At 40.0% G+C, this 24,834-nt stretch overlaps 2 protein-coding genes across 2 annotated transcripts in view; one reads left to right on the forward strand and one right to left on the reverse strand.

Annotated features, from left to right (window-relative positions):
- LOC311297683 (NACHT, LRR and PYD domains-containing protein 3-like) overlaps positions 1-24,834 on the reverse strand; it is a 432,890-nt gene that overhangs the window by 197,353 nt on the left and 210,703 nt on the right. The window lies entirely within an intron of this gene.
- LOC311296894 (piggyBac transposable element-derived protein 4-like) lies at positions 15,965-17,239 on the forward strand (the record flags this gene model as incomplete). Its single annotated transcript, XM_084418877.1, has 1 exon — positions 15,965-17,239. One exon carries the CDS (start codon positions 15,965-15,967, stop codon positions 17,237-17,239), a length of 1,275 nt encoding a protein of 424 aa, XP_084275003.1.

The raw sequence follows: 24,834 nt of genomic DNA on the forward strand, positions 1-24,834 counted from the left end.
CAGTAATGTTTCTTTTTCTTTTTTCTAAGGCACATTTTTAAAAGCTAATTAAATGCACTAAGGCCTAATCCTGGCTTAATCTAAACTCTGTGAAACCGGGTCTGGGTTAGAAATTAAGGGTTAAGGTTAACCCTAACCCTAACCCTTGTCTACAGACTTTTATTTAACAGCATGGATACTCCAAGGTGTTGACTGCAGTGGTTAGGCCTTTAGCGTTGATACAGGACGAATAACTTCTTACTGTGACAGTCTGTAATGTATTTTAGCAAAGAGTGTTTGTATGGATTGTCCCTAATTAAGCTAGAGCTATTGGTGCATTCAAGTCATGTCATAAAGATCGTATTTACAAGTTGAACGCCACCACAATGATGAGAATATGAGTAGGAAGCTCAGGATTTTCTTTAACCCCGATCTTGAAGAGTTAGGGGTGTGTCAGTGGGAAACATTGTGGGATACCACTATACTTAGGTATTTAGCAGTGACAATGAAGTAAGCTAATGCCTGCACAAAATATGATAGCATTAATATGTAACAGTATAATATGTGATGATAAAGTTTACAGTGGCTTCATTAATTTAAAACATTAAACAAAATTGTAAAACCTCATGAATACAAACTTCCCAGGAGGACTTAAATGCACCATATGTTCCATCGTGAACCCTGTTGGCCTGCTGTCTGACCAGCAAGCTCAATTTAACAATAATTGTGTAGTTTGATTGCTAAATGTTACATTTAAAATGTTCTAGTGTTGTTAACACGTCACATTACAATATTTTTTTTTAAAAACACTCATCATCTCAGGTCTCAGTGATATCCTCAAAACATTTTACGAACGTTGATTTGATAATGTTCCTCCTCTGTTATTATGGAACATTGTGCCAATGTTTTACTGAGAACATTATATAATCTGTTATCTCAACAACATCCTCAAAACATCCTTAAAATGTTGCAATTAAAATGTTCGAATTGTGTTAAAACATAACATTACAAGAACGTTTTATAAATAACATTCAACATCTCATCTCTCAATGATATCCTCAAAACATTTTCCTAATGTGACAGAGAGAATGTTCTTCTTTTGTTATGACAAAACATTGGGACAATGTTATATTGAGATCATTGTACAAACTTTAACTTTAACAACATTCCCAAAATATCCTCAAAATGTTGCAAGTGGAATGTTCTTCTTTTGTTAGCATGAAACATTGGGACAATGTTATATTGAGATCATTGTACAAACTTTAACTTTAGCAACATTCCCAAAATATGCTCAAAATGTTGCAAGTAAAATGTTCTAATTGTGTTAACTCGTCACATTAGAAGAACATTTTATAAAGAACAATAAACATCTCATCTCTCAATGATATCCTCAAAACATTCTACAAATGTGACAGAGAGAACGTTCTTCTTTTGTTATGACAAAACATTAAGACAACGTTATTTTGAGATCATTGTACAAACTTTAACTTAAACAACATTCCCAAAATATGCTCAAAATGTTGCAAATAAAATGTTCTAATTGTGTTAACTCGTCACATTAAAAGAACGTTTTATAAAGAACAATAAACATCTCATCTCTCAATGGTATCCTCAAAACATTTTCCTAATGTGACAGAGAGAATTGTTCTTCTTTTGGTTTTATGAAACATTGGGACAATGTTATATTGAGATCATTGTACAAACTTTAACTTTAATAACATTCCCAAAATATCCTCAAAATGTTGCAAGTAGAATGCTCTTCTTTTGTTATCATGAAACATTGGGACAATGTTATTTTAAGATCATTGTCCAAACTTTAACTTTAACAACATTCCCAAAATATGCTCAAAATGTTGCAAGTAAAATGTTCTAATTGTGTTAACTCGTCACATTAGAAGAACATTTTATAAAGAACAATAAACATCTCATCTCTCAATGATATCCTCAAAACATTCTACAAATGTGACAGAGAGAACGTTCTTCTTTTGTTATGACAAAACATTAAGACAACGTTATTTTGAGATCATTGTACAAACTTTAACTTAAACAACATTCCCAAAATATGCTCAAAATGTTGCAAATAAAATGTTCTAATTGTGTTAACTCGTCACATTAAAAGAACGTTTTATAAAGAACAATAAACATCTCATCTCTCAATGGTATCCTCAAAACATTTTCCTAATGTGACAGAGAGAATTGTTCTTCTTTTGGTTTTATGAAACATTGGGACAATGTTATATTGAGATCATTGTACAAACTTTAACTTTAATAACATTCCCAAAATATCCTCAAAATGTTGCAAGTAGAATGCTCTTCTTTTGTTATCATGAAACATTGGGACAATGTTATTTTAAGATCATTGTCCAAACTTTAACTTTAACAACATTCCCAAAATATGCTCAAAATGTTGCAAGTAAAATGTTCTAATTGTGTTAACTCGTCACATTAAAATAACGTTTTATAAAGAACAATAAACATCTCATCTCTCAATGATATCCTCAAAACATTTTCCTAACGTTACAGAGAGAACGTTCTTCTTTTGTTATGACAAAACATTAAGACAACGTTATTTTGAGATCATTGTACAAACTTTAACTTTAACAACATTCCCAAAATATGCTCAAAATGTTGCAAGTAGAATGTTCTTCTTTTGTTATCATGAAACATTGGGACAATGTTATATTGAGATCATTGTACAAACTTTAACTTTAACAACATTCCCAAAATATGCTCAAAATGTTGCAAGTAGAATGTTCTAATTGTGTTAACTCGTCACATTAGAAGAACGTTTTATGAAGAACATTCAACATCTCATCTCTCAATGATATCCTCAAAACATTTTCCTAACGTGACAGAGAGAATGTTCTTCTTTTGTTATGACAAAACATTAAGACAACGTTATTTTGAGATCATTGTACAAACTTTAACTTTAACAACATTCCCAAAATATGCTCAAAATGTTGCAAGTAAAATGTTCTAATTTTGTTAACTCGTCACATTAGAAGAACGTTTTATAAAGAACATTCAACATCTCATCTCTCAATGATATCCTCAAAACATTTTCCTAACGTGACAGAGAGAATGTTCTTCTTTTGTTATGACAAAACATTAAGACAACGTTATTTTGAGATCATTGTACAAACTTTAACTTTAACAACATTCCCAAAATATGCTCAAAATGTTGCAAGTAAAATGTTCTAATTGTGTTAACTCGTCACATTAAAATAACGTTTTATAAAGAACAATAAACATCTCATCTCTCAATGATATCCTCAAAACATTTTCCTAACGTTACAGAGAGAACGTTCTTCTTTTGTTATGACAAAACATTAAGACAACGTTATTTTGAGATCATTGTACAAACTTTAACTTTAACAACATTCCCAAAATATGCTCAAAATGTTGCAAGTAGAATGTTCTTCTTTTGTTATCATGAAACATTGGGACAATGTTATATTGAGATCATTGTACAAACTTTAACTTTAACAACATTCCCAAAATATGCTCAAAATGTTGCAAGTAGAATGTTCTAATTGTGTTAACTCGTCACATTAGAAGAACGTTTTATGAAGAACATTCAACATCTCATCTCTCAATGATATCCTCAAAACATTTTCCTAACGTGACAGAGAGAATGTTCTTCTTTTGTTATGACAAAACATTAAGACAACGTTATTTTGAGATCATTGTACAAACTTTAACTTTAACAACATTCCCAAAATATGCTCAAAATGTTGCAAGTAAAATGTTCTAATTTTGTTAACTCGTCACATTAGAAGAACGTTTTATAAAGAACATTCAACATCTCATCTCTCAATGATATCCTCAAAACATTTTCCTAACGTGACAGAGAGAATGTTCTTCTTTTGTTATGACAAAACATTAAGACAACGTTATTTTGAGATCATTGTACAAACTTTAACTTTAATAACATTCCCAAAATATCCTCAAAATGTTGCAAATAAAATGTTATAATTTTGTTAACTCGTCACATTAAAATAACGTTTTATAAAGAACATTCAACCTCTCATCTCTCAATGATATCCTCAAAACATTTTCCTAATGTGACAGAGAGAATGTTCCTCTTTTGTTTTTATGAAACATTGGGACAATGTTATTTTGAGATCATTGTACAAACTTTAACTTTAACAACATTCCCAAAATATGCTCAAAATGTTGCAAGTAAAATGTTCTAATTGTGTTAACTCGTCACATTAGAAGAACGTTTTATAAAGAACATTCAACATATCATCTCTCAATGATATCCTCAAAATATTCTACAAATGTGACAGAGAGAATGTTCTTCTTTTGTTTTTATGAAACATTGGGACAATGTTATATTGAGATCATTGTACAAACTTGAACTTTAACAACATTCCCAAAATATGCTCAAAATGTTGCAAATAAAATGTTATAATTTTGTTAACTCGTCACATTAAAATAACGTTTTATAAAGAACATTCAACATCTCATCTCTCAATGATATCCTCAAAACGTTTTCCTAACGTGACAGAGAGAACGTTCTTCTTTCGTTATAATGATACATAGGGACAATGATATTTTGAGATCATAGTACAACTTGTTATTTCAGAAACATTCCCAAAACATCTTTTGAATGTTGCAGTTAAAATGTTATATCTTAGTTTTCATATAACGTTATAGGAAAAATTTTTTAAATGAGAAAACATCCTTAAAATGTTCGGTAAACATTACATTCAAATGTTTTCTTTAGAACATTAACCAAACTTGTAGGGAATGTTAGCGAAAGTTCTGAGAACGTTCCCTGCTAGCTGGGACATTTAATAGTGATTCAGGAATATGAATGATTGGCTGATAAAGCAGGAATCAGGGAGCAGGAGATAAAGCTCAGGAGAGCATCAGATCCCAGCTCAGGTGATCATGCTGTCGACTACAACTCAATGTAGAACCAATGTCAGCATTATCAGGAGGCTGCGTCTCATTTTACCTGTCCATAGTGATGTTACGTCTGACACCGACGCTCCGAAGCTTGCTTCAAACTCGAACGGTCCTTGCAATGAACCACTGCTTCGGAGCTTGTATCATTACGTCACTAGTCACGTGAAAATGACTTCTGAAGCAAACACACTGGTTCACTCCTGTAGTAAACCACCTGACTGCTTTGACAGCCCAATCCAGTGTTGACAGGTTTGAAACCTGGCGGCTGTATTTCTTATAAAAGTGAAGGTAAAAAAAAACTATAGAAACCATTACAGAAATTCTATTGGATTTAATGGTTTTCATGGAAATTTTATTGGTTGTAATGGGAATTATAGTGGTCTCTGTGGGTCTACTGATATGTGTTGGGTTGTATTGGTGGGGGCATTAAATCCTAATAGAATATGTCCCTAACACACTACAAAAAAGAATTATGTAGTGGTTTAAATGGTAAAAGCCAATGGTTCCTATTTTAATAAACCATTAGAATTTCTGTGATGGTTTCCAACTTTTTTTTAAGCTGGTCTGATCTTCTGTCCTTGTCTAAAGAAATAATTACACACACACATCATGCTTAATGTTTTATTATCAAGGTGAACACATGAAATTCATCAGTATCTGTAAAATTCACCTACATAAATGAGTTTCACAGCACTAACACTATTTCAGCTTTGATCGCCTCGGTAAAAACACGTAATAAACGGGGCGTTACTTGCATTTTATGGTTGTCAGCTTTGTTGCATTACATTTACTTCACCAGGAGATGGTGCTGCAATTTCTATCTGAATGAAGCTTCGAGTAATGAACCATTTTCGACACAATTGTATCAGAAAGCAATAATGCTTCGAAACGCTTCATTTGGCCATCACTACCTGTCCATCCTCGTCTGCCTTCACTAAAGGAGAGAAGACGAGCGGCTCTGCAAGCGTTGAGGAACACATGCGATACGTCTGTGTGTGTCACGATGAAGAACAAAGAGGAAGACCATCAGGAGTACAAATCAGACAAAGTTTATTTAAACCACTCAAATATAATCCAAGTAGCGTAACAGTGTGTGAAACACAAGCATTACCAGACAACTGAAGAGGTTTATGAGGGCCAAACCATAAACACCTGTGACAATTAATCAGTAACCATGACAACTGATTAGTGGCGGGAAAACTGAACAAAGGAACATGTGACTGAAAATGACAAACTAAAAGTCCATGAAAATGAAACTAAGATCGAGTGTCTGTGACACTGTGTGTGAAGTGTAAATATCGTTGGAACTTTAATCAGGAAATTCCTAATAAATATTACTAAAGCAAGATGCACTTATTAAGAATGAGGAAAAAGGGAAATCTTTAATAACTTTTTTAATGAATGTGTCTCATTGCAGTCAGTAACAACACAAATCAAACGCAGAGAACAAGCGTGCAAAACACAGAGGAGCAGCAGCTGATGCACATGTGTTTCTCTCTAATGAGGAAGAATCAGTTAAATCCAACCTTTACCAATCTTTAGTTTATAATCAGTGGTTCAACATCATGATTTCAGTAAACGTCCCAGATATCAACATTTCTCTAGTCCACATCCTTGCTTCAGTTCTGCTGGTTCCCCGGCCCAAAGCTGAACACAGACACACACAGTTTCCTCCGGCCCAGATGTGGCCCACAGCCGGTAAAATGCCTCTTCTTTATTGATATGACCCAGATCTGGCCCACACACTGAGAAGTGCCTTCAATGTTTGATGAGGCCCAGATGTGGCCCACACACTGAGAAGTGCCTTCATTGTTTGATGAGGCCCAGATGTGGCCCACACACTGAGAAGTGCCTTCATTGTTTGATGCGGCCCAGATGTGGCCCACACACTGAGAAGTGCCTTCATTGTTTGATGAGGCCCAGATCTGGCCCACACACTGAGAAGTGCCTTCATTGTTTGATGAGGCCCAGATCTGGCCCACACACTGAGAAGTGCCTTCATTGTTTGATGAGGCCCAGATCTGGCCCACACACTGAGAAGTGCCTTCATTGTTTGATGTGGCCCAGATCTGGCCCACACACTGAGAAGTGCCTTCATTGTTTGATGAGGCCCAGATGTGGCCCACACACTGAGAAGTGCCTTCATTGTTTGATGAGGCCCAGATGTGGCCCACACACTGAGAAGTGCCTTCATTGTTTGATGCGGCCCAGATGTGGCCCACACACTGAGAAGTGCCTTCATTGTTTGATGAGGCCCAGATGTGGCCCACACACTGAGAAGTGCCTTCATTGTTTGATGAGGCCCAGATGTGGCCCACACACTGAGAAGTGCCTTCATTGTTTGATGCGGCCCAGATGTGGCCCACACACTGAGAAGTGCCTTCATTGTTTGATGAGGCCCAGATGTGGCCCACACACTGAGAAGTGCCTTCATTGTTTGATGAGGCCCAGATGTGGCCCACACACTGAGAAGTGCCTTCATTGTTTGATGCGGCCCAGATCTGGCCCACACACTGAGAAGTGCCTTCATTGTTTGATTCGGCCCAGATGTGGCCCACACACTGAGAAGTGCCTTCATTGTTTGATGAGGCCCAGATGTGGCCCACACACTGAGAAGTGCCTTCATTGTTTGATGAGGCCCAGATGTGGCCCACACACTGAGAAGTACCTTCATTGTTTGATGAGGCCCAGATGTGGCCCACACACTGAGAAGTGCCTTCATTGTTTGATGCGGCCCAGATGTGGCCCACACACTGAGAAGTGCCTTCATTGTTTGATGAGGCCCAGATGTGGCCCACACACTGAGAAGTGCCTTCATTGTTTGATGAGGCCCAGATGTGGCCCACACACTGAGAAGTGCCTTCATTGTTTGATGCGGCCCAGATGTGGCCCACACACTGAGAAGTGCCTTCATTGTTTGATGAGGCCCAGATGTGGCCCACACACTGAGAAGTGCCTTCATTGTTTGATGTGGCCCAGATGTGGCCCACACACTGAGAAGTGCCTTCATTGTTTGATATGGCCCAGATCTGGCCCAAACACTGTAAGATCCGGCTGAGAGTCGCTTGCTCCTCGAGACAGATGTGACCCACACACTGCCAGTCAAACACTAATTCAACCATTTAAGGGCTTTTATTATAACATTAACAAATACACTTTAACATAATCACGCATTAACAATGAACAAAAACACTATAATATTAACATTTATTAATAACACTTTTAAACCACAAAATAAACAATAGAAAAACACACACAAACTCTCTTTACACTAAATAATTTCCTTGTGCAAAAGTCCAGTCATATTTAATGATATAGTGCTTTATACAGTACAGATTGATTAAAAGCAGCTTTACAGGGATAAACAGGGCAATAATGATCAATGATGCAGAGTTCAGTTCTGCTGTAAAGCGGCTCTAGAAAGACAATAGTGTCATTGATCAGCTGAAGTCAGTTCAGTGTTGATTCAGTTCAATAACTGTGTAAAGTTCATCAAATATGAAACGAGTTCAGTTCAGCTATAAAGCAGTGACGTCCTCGTCCAGCTCAGTTCAGTTCTCCTCCAATAGTGTCAGTGCCGTCAGATCAATAATAGTGCTGAATATGAAGTGTCATAAACTAAGCGAGCCGGAGGCGACAGTAGCAAGAACCCAAACTCCATCAGGAGACAGAATGGAGGAGAAACCTGACCAGTTCTCCTCTGGACAAACGAAGGAACATGGTGTGATTATGAGTCCAGGCTGCATCACAAGTCAGATTGTGGATTGATATGATTCAGAGTGTTTGATTGAGCTCCTTCTGCTTGAAGATTGGGATTGATTACGCCAGCATTAGGTGTGAGGATCTGAAGCTGGTCATCGGGTCTGTGTGGAGGACTTGTCTGGTTCTCCTGGTCTTTGCTGAGGATCTGTGCCGATGACTGTCGAGTCCACGAGGTCTTCAAAGGCGCTTTGTCTCTAGGGCTCGTCTAGTTGTCCTGGTCTCTGCTGACCATGCTTTTATTACGTCTAGACTAGACTACTGTAACTCTTTATATGTGTGATTGGATCAGTCAGCTCTTCATCTCTTAGAGTTAGTCCAGAATGCAGCAGCTCGGCTCCTAACTGGGACTAAAAGCGTGAGCACATTACCCCAGTTTTAGCCTCGCTCCACTGGCTTCTTAGCCTGGTAATACCAAACTCTGCTACTTCGCTTTGCTTCGTAGACAGTGTCTGGAATGGCATAATAGAGAAGTGTTTTCTCTCTCGCGGGGGGCGCTTGTCTGAAGTTTAAAATCATTGGTTAACCGTAAGCCAATCACATAACGTTTGGTTATGGCGTGTGTTATGCGCATGCTCAGCCGCATCTAACTTCCACTGTAAACACATGTATGATGCGAAAACAAAACCATCGAGCGAAATACCGGAGTGAACATGGCTGTGCGCGACTTTTGCAGATTATGTGAAGTAAAAATCAACGCATCCACGGTACAATCAGCGTCTACGTCACGGCTCTCAGCCCGCCCTCTGTTCGTTGATTGGCCCGGCTGTTTTCAGGCCGGAGGCAAACGGAAAGCTATTACGCTGTATCAGACTGACTACAGAAGCGAAATGAAATTGAGCGGAAGTAAGAAGTCTGACGTAGTCAGGCTACTGGCTTCTGTCCATTTCAGGATTGATTTGAAGATTTTATTGCTTGTTTTTAAGGTTTTGAATGGGTTGGCGCCTTCTTATTTCTCAGAGCTTTTACACGTGCGCTCTCCTGTCAAAGCACTGAGGTCGTCCAATCAGATGTTCCTCCATGTTCTGAGATCCAGGTGAACACATAAAGGTGAGCGAGCCTTCTCAGTGCTGGTCCTGATCTCTGGAAGAGTCTACCGGTTCATATAAGAACAGCTCGGACTGATGACATGTTTAAGTCGTTGCTTAAGACCCTCCTGTGTTCCTGAGCTTTCATTTCCAGTGGAGTTTTGCTCCTGTGACATTCTCTACTGTGTTTATGTGTTTATTTGTGTGTATCCTGACATTGTTAAGCACTTTGGTCAACTGTGCTTGTGTTTAAATGTGCTATACAAATACATTTGAACTTTGACCTGTTGAACTTGACATTCAGGGCTGCGTTGTGCTGGTTTTAGGGTGCAGGTCCACCATCTGATCTGGATACGGACCGGAGAACATAATCCAGATCTCGCCATATTAAAACCAGACCATATTTCTCCTGGAGGTGAAAAGCTGTCAGACATCAGACGGAGTCGAGTTTGAGCTTTTACAGCGCTTGCATTATATTATTCTGTCTTTTACTGCATATGATAATTCATACTCAGAAAGTAGAACTGAAGTGACATTCATTACAAGATGATTAGTAGTTAAAACATTACATAATGTCCCTGCATTGTTTTGCATTCTGTGACTTTCAGTCGAATAAAAGACAGTCATATATTTCGTCATTGAAGATTTCTTAAAAATAGTGTTAAAATATGGTCTCGTCTCGTTCTCGTGAACCCAATTTCATGTCTCGCCTCATTAGATCAGTGTATCGACACACTCCTAGAAGACACTAAATCTCATCTCAGCATTTCATCATTTACTCTCAACATGAAGTTTTATTAACTAAGTTCGGGAGGAGCACGTTCAGATAATTAACACGAGTTGATAGCACTCAGCAATCAATGATAAGAGGGTATACATAGACTCAGCAGTCTTACCTCGATCCATTGACAGTTTGCAGCATCCCCCCACCACCCCTTTTCCACACTTCTAGTTCTAAACACTTACATGCGGGGGGAGTACTCTGGGTTCGGGCTGAATTCCGAGCTCGGAGCCCTCCCTCCGGACAGCACGCCAAATACGCATTAAATCTTACTCCCTCAAAATTATATGTAAGTGTGAACTCGTGAAATCAACATTTGTGAGATTTATACCATTGGAACAGTTTTGATAAAGTTGGTGGTAAGATGTTCCTTCATTAATTAAAAATAATAATTCAGTGAATTATATGAATTAATTATTTGTTATTTTGTCATTAACTTGTTATATTGGTTATATAGTAATATTGGTAACCTATTAATATTATTAAAAAAATGGCATTTTTTGTTAACTAATGAACCAAAAATGTATTTATTAGCAGGGTTGCCAACTTTGGGACTTTGGCTGGAGTGAGACTCTGTAAAACATCAGTGCGCGTGCATAACCCAACCCTAATTTTAAAAATGTCAGTCCTTGTTTACTTATATATAGCCTAAACCCTGATTTATGTAAAAACAAGTTTTTCAAAATGTACTATTAATTTATTGATTGCACTATAAAGAAATGGGGGAAAATGTTTTTGCACTTTAAAAAAGCAATGTTTTTCACAATTTTAATCACATGTCCTGCATTTACATACCTTTAGGGACTATGGTGATACAAAATCCAGGAAATAATTAAGTTGATTATAATGATAAATTCTGCCAAAAAGAATATAGTAGGCTACTAAACTATGTATAAGAAAAATATGTCTTACTTTCTTTATTGTTTAATAGGGGCCAATTGCCAAGACTTGAGAGAATCATTTTATAGAGTCAAAAATGTTCACCATTAATGTTTTGTGTGCAAATAAAATTTAAATAATGTGAGACTCAATTTCCACTATAATGTAGAAACAACAAAGACAGTTTATTTTAAATAATTGTTTAATGGCATTTTTTTCTGAATGAAGGCCAGTATCACTGTAGCTACTGATGTCTCCATGAAAATGATTTTTTACTTTTGAAAATTATAACAACTTTTAATATAAGTGAACTTAAAACTATCCTCACATAAACCCAAAAATAAATGTAATATTTACATGTGCCCTTCCTGTGCCCTTCCTGTCTAACAGGTATGAAATATACAGAAATTGAATTAGGTTATCAAACAGTCCGCACTGCATAAATTATGAATTAAATTAGATTAATCCTTATTAAAGCTGCAAGCATTCTTTAGTCAAGAGCAGTTAGTGATTTTCTCTGTTCCCTTTGTTCTTTGGTTAACTATATACTGACTGACAGAATTAGTGGCTGCTGTCACTTTAAAATCTGCGCTGCTGACAGGCTCTCAGGCATCTCATTTTCTCATTCACTCTTGTTCATTTAAGACTTTATGCAACTAATTTAAGACACGAACGGAATGTCCCCCTGTCCCCATAAGAAATTACGCCCGTGAGTGAAAGGCAAACCATTTTATTATCTGCTTACCTTGATTGTCATCCAAACTTTCAAACGCGCATCAGTGGCTCCGACTCCGAACCGATGCTCTGAACTCTCTATGACTCACGTGTGCCACGCGCTGGTGCATGTGCAAATAACAGCTTTCTACAATCTCCTCAGACGCAGACTGAATCACTGCTGCTAGTAGAAACGATTAGTAGTTAGTAGTTTATGTGTTTATTTGTGGGGTCTCTCTTGTGGGGTCCCCCAGGGCTCAATTCTGGGTCCTCTTCTCTTTTCACTGTATTTGCTACCGCTGGGCTCAGTAATTAGGAAGCATGGCATATCTTTTCACTGTTACGCTGATGATAATCAGATGTACATGCCGATTAAAAAGAATGACACTGTCAGTTCGCTAATAGAGTGTCTCGATGATGTTAAAGCCTGGATGGCTATTAATTTTTTAAGTTTTAATGCTAATAAAACGGAAGTGATGATTTTTGGTGGTACTAATGGGACTCGTTCCGTTGAGTTGGGTGCTTTGGCCCAATATAATAAACCACTTATCACTAACCTAGGGGTTAACCCTCTGAGGTCGGCAAACGCGCCGGCGCGTTTTGCTGGATTTTTTTCACATAGCAGCAACATAAACTTAATACTAATCTAATACTAAGCTAATACTTATCACACAACCTTGAAACATGCGTCTAAAGAAAGCTTTAAATTTCTACTTTTAAATAAAACAATTCACACTCAAAACAAATATTCTCCTGCAATGTAATCTGTATGAAACTAAAGAGAAGTACAGTTTCTCCCGTCTCATCTAATTATCTGTAATGAGTTCACACCCACTCGCAGAGCGCGCTATTCATAAGCTAATGTGCTGAGGTGATCTATGCAAAATAAGGTAAACGCCCCCTGAAATGCCTTCAAACCAGCAAGTTTCATTCATTCACTTTCCTGCGCCGTTGGAAGATGACACGATTCACTGGTGAGGAAGCCCTTCAGCTAGTCCTGGATAGTGATGAAGAGTTAACTTTTTCCTCAGAAGAAGAGCGGGACTCTGACGACGAACGTTTGTATTTTGAAGAGCGACTTGATCCAGCCGTGGATAATATTTCGGTCTTTTTAAATTTACTTGCATTAGTTGACAAGCTATTTTATATAAACGTAGGCTACATATTTTACTGGTTGGACCATTTCCATACTTGTCATTCAGAGTAACTTATATTTAAATGGTCTAGGCTATGCTGTATAAAGTAGGAGAGAGGCTTCATGCAGTCTGTTTTCTTTCGTTTTTAATAGTTTTGTTTAAAATAACACATTTCGAGCTTTCTATATATTTCTCTGGTATTTTAGGCAAAGCTTATGAGTTTGGGTTCATTTATGAGGCGAGCTCCAGTTCACATGCCGACACGGAGCTTTATTGCCTGCTATTTTTAATTCTTATGTATTAAATACAGGCAATTGGTTGATGAAACAACGATTAAAATTAAGATACAATTAATACAAAACGAAATTCACTTTAAAGAAAGGCTTTATACAAAAAATAAACTTAATGAAATGGTCAAAATCTTGTCTGCCCACTCCATTTGCCTCGCGATTGCGCATGATCTTACTCATGCTTTTCACTTTTATCAACATAAATGAAATATAAAAAAATAATGATTTTATTTAAACCTAAATATGAACTAAATTGTTTTATTTAATGACTAGGCTACAACACGTAGGCCAATTAGCCTACAGTACAGAGAAATTAGTTGACAAGCTGTTTTATATAAATGTAGGCTACAGATTTTACTGGTTGGACCATTTCCATACTTGTCATTCAGAGTAATTTATATTTAAATGGTCTAGGCTATGCTGTATAAAGTAGGAGAGAGGCTTCATGCATAAAAAAACTTATTTGCACAAACGCGTTTCGGCGCGTGCCTTCAGAAGACTTTATACTTTATACTTTATACTTTAGACTTTATACTTTATACAAATGGAAATGTTTCCATTTGTTTTATTGTATCGTATGTTTTGTTTATTTCATGTTATTCTTTGACTTTGTTCAGCACTTTGGTCAGCTTTGCTGTGATAAATGTGCTATATAAATAAATTTTACTTACTTACTTACTTACTATACAGCATAGCCTAGACATGCAGCATAGCCTAGACATGCTGTATAATATGTACAACGATATGTTTAGATCATAGGCCTGTATGAAAGTTAGAATTTTGAAATTAATTTAGAAAATATTATGTATGTTTAGATTATATTTTGACTAGTGTTTATGCTGCCTCATTATCATCAACAAAGAGTGCTTTCAAATATCTATTGCAAATGTGTGCTGAAATGTGTAAATATGCCCAGCTGATGAATTGCAAATGTGTTAATGTTTGCGTTGTGCTATCTCCGTAATGGCTCTCTATCTGCCTTTATTTTAGTTTATTTTGCTCATTTTGCATTATTTTGCATTATTTTGCTTAGAACCCGCATCAACGGGGCATAAGCATTTACTGTGAGATACCTGCAAATTTAGAACATTTAGTTCCTCCACATAGAGGAATTACAATAAAACAGACTGAAAAACAAAACCTTTGAATCTCCTCTACTTTGTTCAGGCTGCCTCACTTGATGGCCCATTAGCCATTGGGGGAGTGTCTATGTCACACCCCTGGTCTGAATCTCATTAATATTGATGGGCCATTACCCCTCCCATGCATAAACCTCTTCTGACAAAAAAACTGTCTTACAAAGTTTAACCCTCTAGGCGCCACAGTCGAGTTTACTCGACAAGATGCGGCACTGAATAAAACGGCCGATTGTGTCTAATAGGGTGTCAAATTTCGTTCGATCTCCCCTGCACTAGATGGCAGACATGTCATACTTCATCCCCGACTCAAAAAAACGTCATGCTTCTATACAAAATCTTCGAGCTAGAGCGCATTGAATCAGTGCGAACAAAAGCGGAGATAGTGTAAGAGTGAGCCATTTTATCAGAGCAATATTGTCAACGTCAGCGAGTATTTGCATTAGATTATTATCATTATCATTATTATTATTCATATTATTATTATTATTATTATCTAATGGCATCAAAGCTTACCCGAAATGAAGTTTTGGGTCTTCTATTCGCGGACCCTGATTCTGAAGGGGAATATCTGCCTTCAGAAGATGACGGTGATTCTGAAAGTGAAAGTGTCCTACACCAAGCACAAACGGTGAATCCTTTGCCCAATACAGATAATCCTTTGCCCAATGTCAGTGGTGGGAACAATGTTTCCCGGGGTCGGAGTGTTCATATCGAAGCTAGCAGGCGTGTTAGTGTTGTGGGGAACGAGGCGGGAGATTTTTACCGCGCTGACCGCGTGCCTCTCCGCAATCGCGGCGACAGTATTGTGGTCGAGACTTCGTCTAATCCCACTGGTTATGTTAGACGAGGTCGAAGTATTCGTAGGACAGTTAGGGGGCAACGTGGAGGCAGGGTGGGGAGTCAAAACGACAATGACAGTAGTCCGAGCTGTGCACACTCGGCGCGCGCGCGAGGCAGATCTGGCCGCGCCCGCGCTGCTCGTAGCAGGAGCAGAGGCGGTGTGACACGCGGCAGAGGGGCTATTATGCATAGTCTATCGCAAGCTGATGGGAATGCCGGCTTTGAGTATTTTGCCAATGAGGATGAGTACCAAAGTTGGATCACTCCCTTTGATCAGCCAATTGGATATCTGGGGGAAAGAGAACTCTCCAATGCCAATTCGCCCCTAGATTTTCTATCACTCTTTCTCTCTGATGATTTCTGGAATTTACTTGTAAATGAGACAAATCGCTATGCCCATCAGTTTTTAGCCTCCCATCAACTCCAGCCACACTCCAGATTTCATCAATGGTCTGATGTAACTCTCAGTGAAATGAAAGCTTTCTTTTCTCTGCATTTGAGTATGGGTCTGGTAGAGAAGTCAGAGTTGGAGGATTATTGGGCCGCATATTGGCCAACAGCAACACCTGGATTTGGCAAGGTGATGTGCAGGAATAGATTTGAGATGATTTTGTCTTTCCTTCACTTCACTAATAATGAGGAGTGTGTTGACAGGGGTCAGCCAGGGTATGACAGGCTATTCAAAATCCGTCCAATCATCAATTTGGTCATCCCCCGGTTTTCAGCAGTGTATGGTCCATCTAAGCAGCTGTCATTAGATGAAATGACCATTGCATTCAAAGGGAAATCAACCCTAAAAATGTACAACCCAAACAAACCAGACAAATATGGCTACAAAGTATTTGTTCTTAGTGAAGCCAAGTCAGGCTATGTGCTACAGTGGTCCATGTACACTGGACAAAGTAGGCCTAATGCAAGCGATTTCGGTGCTACACACCTTATTGTCCGTGAGCTGATGGCCCCGTACACAGGGAAAGGGCATGAGGTGTACATGGACAGCTATTACACCTCGCCAGCCATAGCAGATGAGCTGGCAAGCAATGATTCGGGTTTGTGTGGGACTGTCAGCAGTAAGAGGAAGGGGATGCCAAAGGGCCTCACCCGTGAACAGTTACCGTTGAGCAAGGGAGATGACCCAGTCTTCATGAGGAAGGGGAAAATGCTAGCTTGTGCGTGGCATGATACAAAGCGCCTCACAATGCTCTCTACACTGCATTCCAACGCATGTGTCAGAAAGCGCATCAGGACCAAACACACTGATAGTGGCTATAGGGAGATAAATAGGCCTGTTTGTGTTGATGACTACAATTCTTTCATGGGGGGTGTCGACACGGCAGACCAGAGAATGAAGACCTACCTCTTTCCTCATAGGTCAAGGAAATGGTACAACAGGATTTTCAATGCCATTCTCAGTGTAAGCATAGTGAATGCCCACATCATTTACTGCCGCTGCACTGCTGCTCCTCACAAGCCCCTGAAAGTCTTCGTGCAGGATGTCATCACTGCTTTACTGGAAGGCTTCTCCAGGAAAGAGAGCAACAAAGGCCGAAAGTCGTCCTCACTGGGAGACTTGCCACAGAGACTCACTGAGCGCCACTTTATCTGCCAGGCTGATGGTTACCCAGATTGTGTAGTTTGTTCTGATCGGACCCGCCCTAAAGGTCGCCGTCAGACAAAATACATGTGCAGGCAGTGTGGGGTGGGCCTTTGTGTTGTGCCTTGCAATGAGAGGTACCACACCATGAAACACTACAAGAAATGTCACCTGGATGGATAGGGAGTCATTATCTATACAGCAAAAGGCCTGCTACATAAAGTTTTTTGTTTTTTTGTCTGCCTTTTTTTTTTTTTTTTTTCACTGTTGATTTACTATCTATTTCCCTGACCATTTAGTAGTGTACAATATGTGTTCTTTTTTGTGTTCATGTCCTTGTGATGTGTGCATCTTTGTCAGCTTAAAAAAAAAACCCAAAAAAACATAAAAACCACAAAAAGAAAAAAAAAAATACTAACATTGTCTCTCGTCTGTCTCTCGTCTTGTCTCGTCATCTCACTCATGATCTGTGCCTTGCCGTGGCGAGTGAGCTTTTGAACTAAACAGGTCTTGTCTACTTGTGTTTGTGTGTCATATGAATAATATATATGTGCCCCATACATGGAATCAGAGTGCCTACTGTATGTAGTAAATGGAAAAATCTCTACAGCAAAAGGCCAGCCGTTACATGCATTCGGTTTGTTTCTACCATTTATTAGTAATGATTTACACAGTTTGTTTTCTACTTACTATTTACCTGAGCATTCAGTATTGTGCAATATAGCATACAGAAGGTGAGGAACATTTTGGGAGGAAAGAAGTGCTGCATTTTATCATTTAAACATGTGACTTTTCATGAAAATTCTATAATCCAAGATGGCCGCCACCATATGACGTCATAATATGCAAATTAGATGGGAAAACGTAATCTCTACATAAACTTTGGGTCATCCTTATTAATTCTCTAATTTACAGAAAGTCTCTATCTTTTATCACTTTTAAGATATAGCCTTTTGAAATTAAGATGTCAAAATCTACCGTTTTAGGAAAAAACCTCTGGCGCCTAAAGGGTTAACCCTCTGATGGTCCGCGGGGTCTTTTTGACCCGCAAATGACTTTTGCTCAAATTAAAAAAAATGTTCCCTTTGTCCAAATGGTATGAAACCTTCTACGGCTCTTAACACTTTCTAGATCTACAAAAAAAATAATAAAGTGGAATGATATCTGTTTTTATGTTAGCGTGACAAAATTTGTGACACTCGAGGTCCTCGGGGTCTCTGGAGACCCCGCAATCAAAATAGACAAAATTCATCATCAAAATCAGAAACAACGCAGAACACATCGACAGAAATAAAGTGGCACACTTCCACCAATTCAAAAAGCATCCACAATGCTGAATTATTTTGCTCACAACAAGCGCACACACACACACACACACACACACACACACACACACACACACACACACACACACACACACACACACACACATATAGAGGAATACATTTTTGAGACTATAAAAACTGTTCTCTTATCATTTGTCAAATAAATATGAAGGTAAAACAGTAGCAAAACTCGAGAGCTTGCTAATTTGAATGTGAGAACTTGTAAAATTAATATTTGTATTTGTAAGTTGAAATTTATACTTGCAGCTCTGATGTGAAAAGCTGCATCTATCGATTTGCACACACAGACAATACTCAGAACACCTGTGTTTTGAATTCGAAGTTGCAGATTAATAGTTACAAATGTGTAAAGTGTCATTTACATAAACAAAATGACAGGCACAATTGTGTACTACACATTTATCTTTGTGCTTTAGTTCAGTTTCGTTGTACAACCACAAGTCGGCACTCACAACCTCTCATATCTGGCAGTACAGCTTCAAATCCTAGCGCTTAGACTTTTATGCTACTCTTTTTGCGATATGCCTGTAGCAAAACTCACTCGTGCACTTGTAAATGCAGACTTGAGAGAGCAGAGTCGGGGGCGGGGCTGGGGTCGGAATGAAGTCATTTTATTGGTCGATGCCTCACCAATGAACAACGCCAGCCACAATGCAAACATTTGTATGCATATGTATCAGCTATTTTTTAAAACGCTTGGAAAATATTTTTATGAAATATCATTAGTCTTACTGGAATAGTTTTACAGAATATGAACGCAACCCGTTTAATTGAGACAGTGGTATTAAAAGACCAAACAGGAAACACCATATAGCCTATACAGAAAAAAATTGAGCACAGAATATGAACGCAACGCGTTTAATTGTACGTTTTCCTCGAAACCCAAGAAAACGCTTAATGAGGCTTAATGGACCAACAGTTATAAAATAAAAATTAAAAACAATAAAAAAAACACATAATTTGTTACTTTATTAATAAAACACTAGGCAGCAAGTTTATTTGCACTGAACACACATTTGCTTATATATATATGAAGAGTTCAGATGCTCGTATATTTAAATTCAATAATTTCACTTAAATGGCAGTGAAGATTACCTATTAATTATCATTCAAGTGAAATTACTGAACTTAAATATACGAGCTTGATAAAAATGATCATTCTATAAGAAAATTTCAAATGGCATTTAGAGGCTTTTGCATCTGAACTCTTCATATATATATATATATATATATATATATATATATATATATATATATATATATATATATGTGCCAATTCCATTGCAATATGAAAATGCACCTAAATTATCTGATAATAATGTAAATTGTATACCTTAATATGCAATGTAAGTCGCTTTGGAAAAATGTAAATGTTTTAAATATTCACCCTAGCCTAACTGTTGGACACACAAAAACAAACGAAACATAAATAAATTATATATATATATATATATATATATATATATATATATATATATATATATATATATATATATATATACGTACGTACGTGTGTGTGTGTGTGTGTGTGTCTTTTACAGTCTATGGTATACATATATATATATATATATAGGGCATATATATATATGGCATACGTCATATGTTTTACGTCATATTCTGTGCTCATCTGCTTTTCTGTAGTATGCATTAGCATTGTGTCTACTGAGTTTGATAATTTCGTTTATTTATTTTAATATCAGTCTAATGCATTAAGCCATGTTAGTGTTTCAGTGCACGCGGGTTTCGTGACATCATCGAACTCCCATTTCATTGGCTAGGTGCCAACCAATAAAACGGCTCCTTTGACCCCCCCCTCCTCTCGCCCCCCTTTCCCTCTCACCGCCTCTGAGTTTCAAGTGCACAAATTAGTTTTGCACCTAATAAATCGCGAAAAGAGTAGCAAAAGTCAAGGCGCGAAATTTGAAATTGCAGTGACAGATTTGAGAAGCTGCAAGTGCTTAATTGAGGAAGTACCGCGAATGTGAACGTAAGATTAAACGCAAAATATATATTACAAGTTTGTGTCTGTCGTTGTATTTCTGTGAATGGCATTTTACACATTTGTGTCTACTTGTCTGCAGCTTCAGATTCAGAATACAGGTTTGTGACTATTGTTTGCGAGTGCAAATTTCAACATTCAACTTCAGATTTTTATTTTACAGGTTTTCACATTGGAGCTGTGAGTGTAAATGTTCATGTACAAGTACGAATATTTATTGTACAAGTTCTCAAATTCACATTTACATGCTCTCGGGTTTTGCTACTGTTTTACCTTCATAAATAAAATCATCCAAAATGCAGTACCACCACAAAAATAAATTGGTGACACTGACACATTGAAAAATGCACACACACACACACACACACACACACACACACACACACACACACACACACACACACACACACACACACACACACACACACACACACACAGGAACATTTGTAAGGCTATAATTTGTCAAATAAAATCATCCAAAATGCAGTACCACCACAAAAATAAATTGGTGATACTGACACATTGAAAATGTAAACACACACGCACACACACACACACACACACACACACACACACACACACACACACACACACACACACACATACACACACAGGAACATTTGTAAGGCTATAATGTGTCAAATAAAATCATCCAAAATGCAGTACCACCACAAAAATAAATTGGTGACACTGACACATTGAAAAATGTGCACACACACACACACACAGACACACACACACACACACACACACACACACGCATACAGACACAGGAACATTTGTAAGGCTATAATGTGTTGGTACAAAAAATGCTAAACTTTGACAAAAAATATTTTATTTTTGTTATAATTGTGATTTTATAATATTTAGATATGAATCCAACTGAATCCAACTTGTGAAAAGATATCTTTCAGGTAGTCTAATAGCAAATAGCATATACTGGAGCTCTATAGCCATCTAGTGGTTAAAATGATTATTTTTTATTTTAAAACTGCATTTTCCAAAAAATGGGCATAAATGTTACATTAAACCATTTAAAATCATCCATGTTATCCCCATGAATGAAAGTTAGAAATCTGGGTCTTTTATAAAGTGAATTTTACATCAAATGCTGTTTTTTTGTAAAAAGCCTATTTAAATATTTATATATTTATTTATTTATTTATTTATAGAAATTTAAAAAATATCATAAATTCTCCAAAAACTGCACAAATGTTGAGTAAAAACATTAACAAACAGAATAAAATTACATTTGTAAAAAAAAAAAAACTATTATCTTGTTACAAAATTAAATGTTATTGTCTGGGGTCTCTAGAGACCCCAAAGAACTCGAGTGTAGACATAAATAACGACCATCAGAGGGTTAAATCAATGTATTGTTTTATGAGAACGATTAGGCAGGATGATTTTCACATAATTTTGAAGCCAGAACTCGAAGCGACAACATACATTAGTCAAAAGTCTTGTGGACACATATTTAGTATGTGTTCCCTATCGTCCGGTCACTACGACGTACGTCGTGGTGAACGACGAATAGGAATCTCGCTAGAGAGGCCAATCTACTTCGAGTGAAACTAAAACAAGCCAATACACATTGGCGTGCAATCATTTGTATCAGCTGCGCAGCCTCGCAGCGCGGGTATTTAACGAGCAGCTGATGCGATTGCACTTCAGATTTTTGCTTCGGAGCCAAGCACTTCGATGCGTCTTCTGAGAGTGGAAGGAAACGAGCCTTTTGGATCTCTCTTTCGGTGCGGGTGTCACAACACGGCAGCGGGGACAGTCTTCTTTTTCTTCTTTGTGTGTTTGTTTTTCTGTGGTTTGTCACGGTAAACTGAGCAAACAAAAAAGGCTGTTTTTACAGCTGGTAAGGTGCGCCGCGAGCGCTCAAAGGCTGTTATTACAGCTGGTAAGACAGCGAGAAGAGAGAGAGAGCGCACAGACGGGTGCACATTCCCGTTTGTGTTCGCAGTGTCTGTTCCCCCTGTGTGTTTCAGCACCAGTGAGAGCAGTCCCTAAAAGAGCTTACACAGATAGAGAGCGTCTTTTTCAAGTGAGAAAAAATGACTTTCTATCTGTGTGTTTCTGGATGCGGTCGTTACCTGGGCTCACAGGATGGTCACAAACGCTGCCTCGTGTGTCTGGGCATTAAACACGCTGAGGCAGCGTTTGTGGATGAGTCATGTACCCATTGTGGGAAGATGACCATCGCGGAGCTGCGGTCGAGACTCACGTTCCTGCAAAGGGGCGGAGTCCCCGTGCCGCTGCCTCGATCCAATCCTCCTCAGAGGGTTGCTTCGGGCAGTGACATGGGTGACCTGAGGATCACGGTGAGCGCGTCTCCTTCGGGGAACCAACCCCCTAGGAGCCCTCACCCCTCTCATGCTCCGCAGCCAGTTGAGCCCCCATTGGAGAAAGCTGGACCATCCTCGCGGTGTGTACCGGTTGTCTCCTTTGGGGCTCCCTGTGAGGATCAGATGTCGATCGCGGCATCGGAGGGTGGGTCAGATGTCTCTGCGGATGACGACTCAGCGCCGTTACCTCCTTCGGGTGTGTCAACGATGCCTGAGACGGACCCGGAGATGATGGCCATGCTTTCCCGGGCCGCCAACGGGTTCGGGCTCGTGTGGAATCCTCCACCGTGTCCCGAACCCTCGAGGTTGGATGATTGGTATCTCGGGGTGGCGCGCGCTGGTTCTCAGCAACCCACCCCAGTGCCTTTCTTCCCGGAAGTGCATGAGGAGCTTACGGGGACGTGGACGGCACCTTTCACTGCCAGAAACCGTTCCGGTGGCTCCTCCTCCCTCACCACCCTTGATGGCGGGGCAGCTAAGGGATACACGCGCATCCCGCCAGTGGAACGGGCCGTTGCTATGCAACTGTGCCCTAACTCCACTTGGCGCGGAGAACCGTGTCTCCCTTCACGGGCCTGTAAGTACTCGTCGGATCTAACCGGCAAGGCTTACAAGGCCTGTGGGGAAGCTGCCTCTGCCATGCACGCCATGGCGTTGCTGCAGGTTCATCAGGCCAAGGCACTGAAGAACCTGCACGAGGGTGGTCATGATCCCCAAGTTCTTCAGGAACTTCGCATCGCGACGGACCTCGCGCTTCGTGCGACGAAGGTGACCGCGCGGTCGGTGGGTCGTGCGATGTCCACCATGGTGGTCCAGGAACGCCATCTCTGGCTGTGTCTGGCGGACATGCGGGAGACCGACAAGCTCCGGTTCCTTAACGCCCCCGTGTCCCAGACCGGCCTCTTCGGCGACGCGGTCGAGAACTTCGCCCAGCAGTTCTCGGCTGTACAAAAGCAGACTGAGGCCATCCGTCACATCCTGCCGCGGCGGCCAGCTGCTGCTCCCACCCCTCCGTCTGCGGCTCCTCAGTCTGCTCGTCGCCGAGGGCGGCCTCCTGCGTCTGCCCCTGCTCCCGCGCCGCCGCAGCAGCCTCCATCTAAACGGCGCCGTGGAGCCAGTCGCAGGCGGGCCGCCCCGCCCGTCCAGGACCCCGCTAAGAAGGGCGGCAAAGCCAGGAGCAAGCGGCCCTAGGACGGGCGACCCAGAGATGGCAGGGACTGCTCTCCAGGAGACGATGACCGCATCGCTCCATCCCCCGGAAGAGGGCCGGGTGGAAAATCCTTGTTTTCCTGGCCTCAAAACCAGCGGTACCCAAATTTTCAATAAAAGAGCAGTTTCTTACATCTCTGGGTCCGAAGAGGGCCCGGAGAGCAGTGGGGGGAGAGAATCCTCACCACTCTCATCCGCCTCTTCTATCGCCAGCAGGCAGCAGTGTGCAGTTCGAGAACGCAACCAAGCCGCCTCCTGCACCTCCGGCCTCGTGGAATCAGGTAAGTGTTGCACAGCACACTCAGACTCCGCTACGGGCTGCCTCCCAGAGAGAGCCTCCCGAGTCGAGCCCCTGTGTTCCACCTCGCTGCCCCACTCCGGGTACGCCTACGGTCCCTTTGGTCCCGCTTGTACGGTCTCTGCGAGCCTGGTTAGCGCTCCCCAGTCCGTCTCGCTGGCTCATTCGGACCATCAGGCTCGGCTATGCGATTCAGTTCGCCCGGCGTCCCCCCAAGTTTCGGGCCATCCACTCCACTACAGTGAGAGCAGCCGATGCCCATGTCTTGCGCGCGGAGATCGCAGTCCTACTGGCGAAGGATGCGATAGAGCCGGTCCCTCCAGCCGATATGAGGTCAGGGCACTACAGTCCCTACTTCATTGTACCCAAGAAAGGAGGTGGGTTACGACCGATCTTGGACCTGCGAGTTTTGAATCGGAGCCTTCACAAGCTACCGTTCAAAATGCTTACGCAGAAACGCATTTTCGAATGCATCCGTCCCCAAGATTGGTTTGCAGCGATCGACCTGAAGGACGCGTACTTTCATGTCTCGATTCTTCCTCGACACAGGCCGTTTCTGCGCTTTGCATTCG

This window comes from Rutilus rutilus, assembly GCF_951802725.1.
Source record: "Rutilus rutilus genome assembly, chromosome: 9".
Taxonomy (NCBI): domain Eukaryota; kingdom Metazoa; phylum Chordata; class Actinopteri; order Cypriniformes; family Leuciscidae; genus Rutilus; species Rutilus rutilus.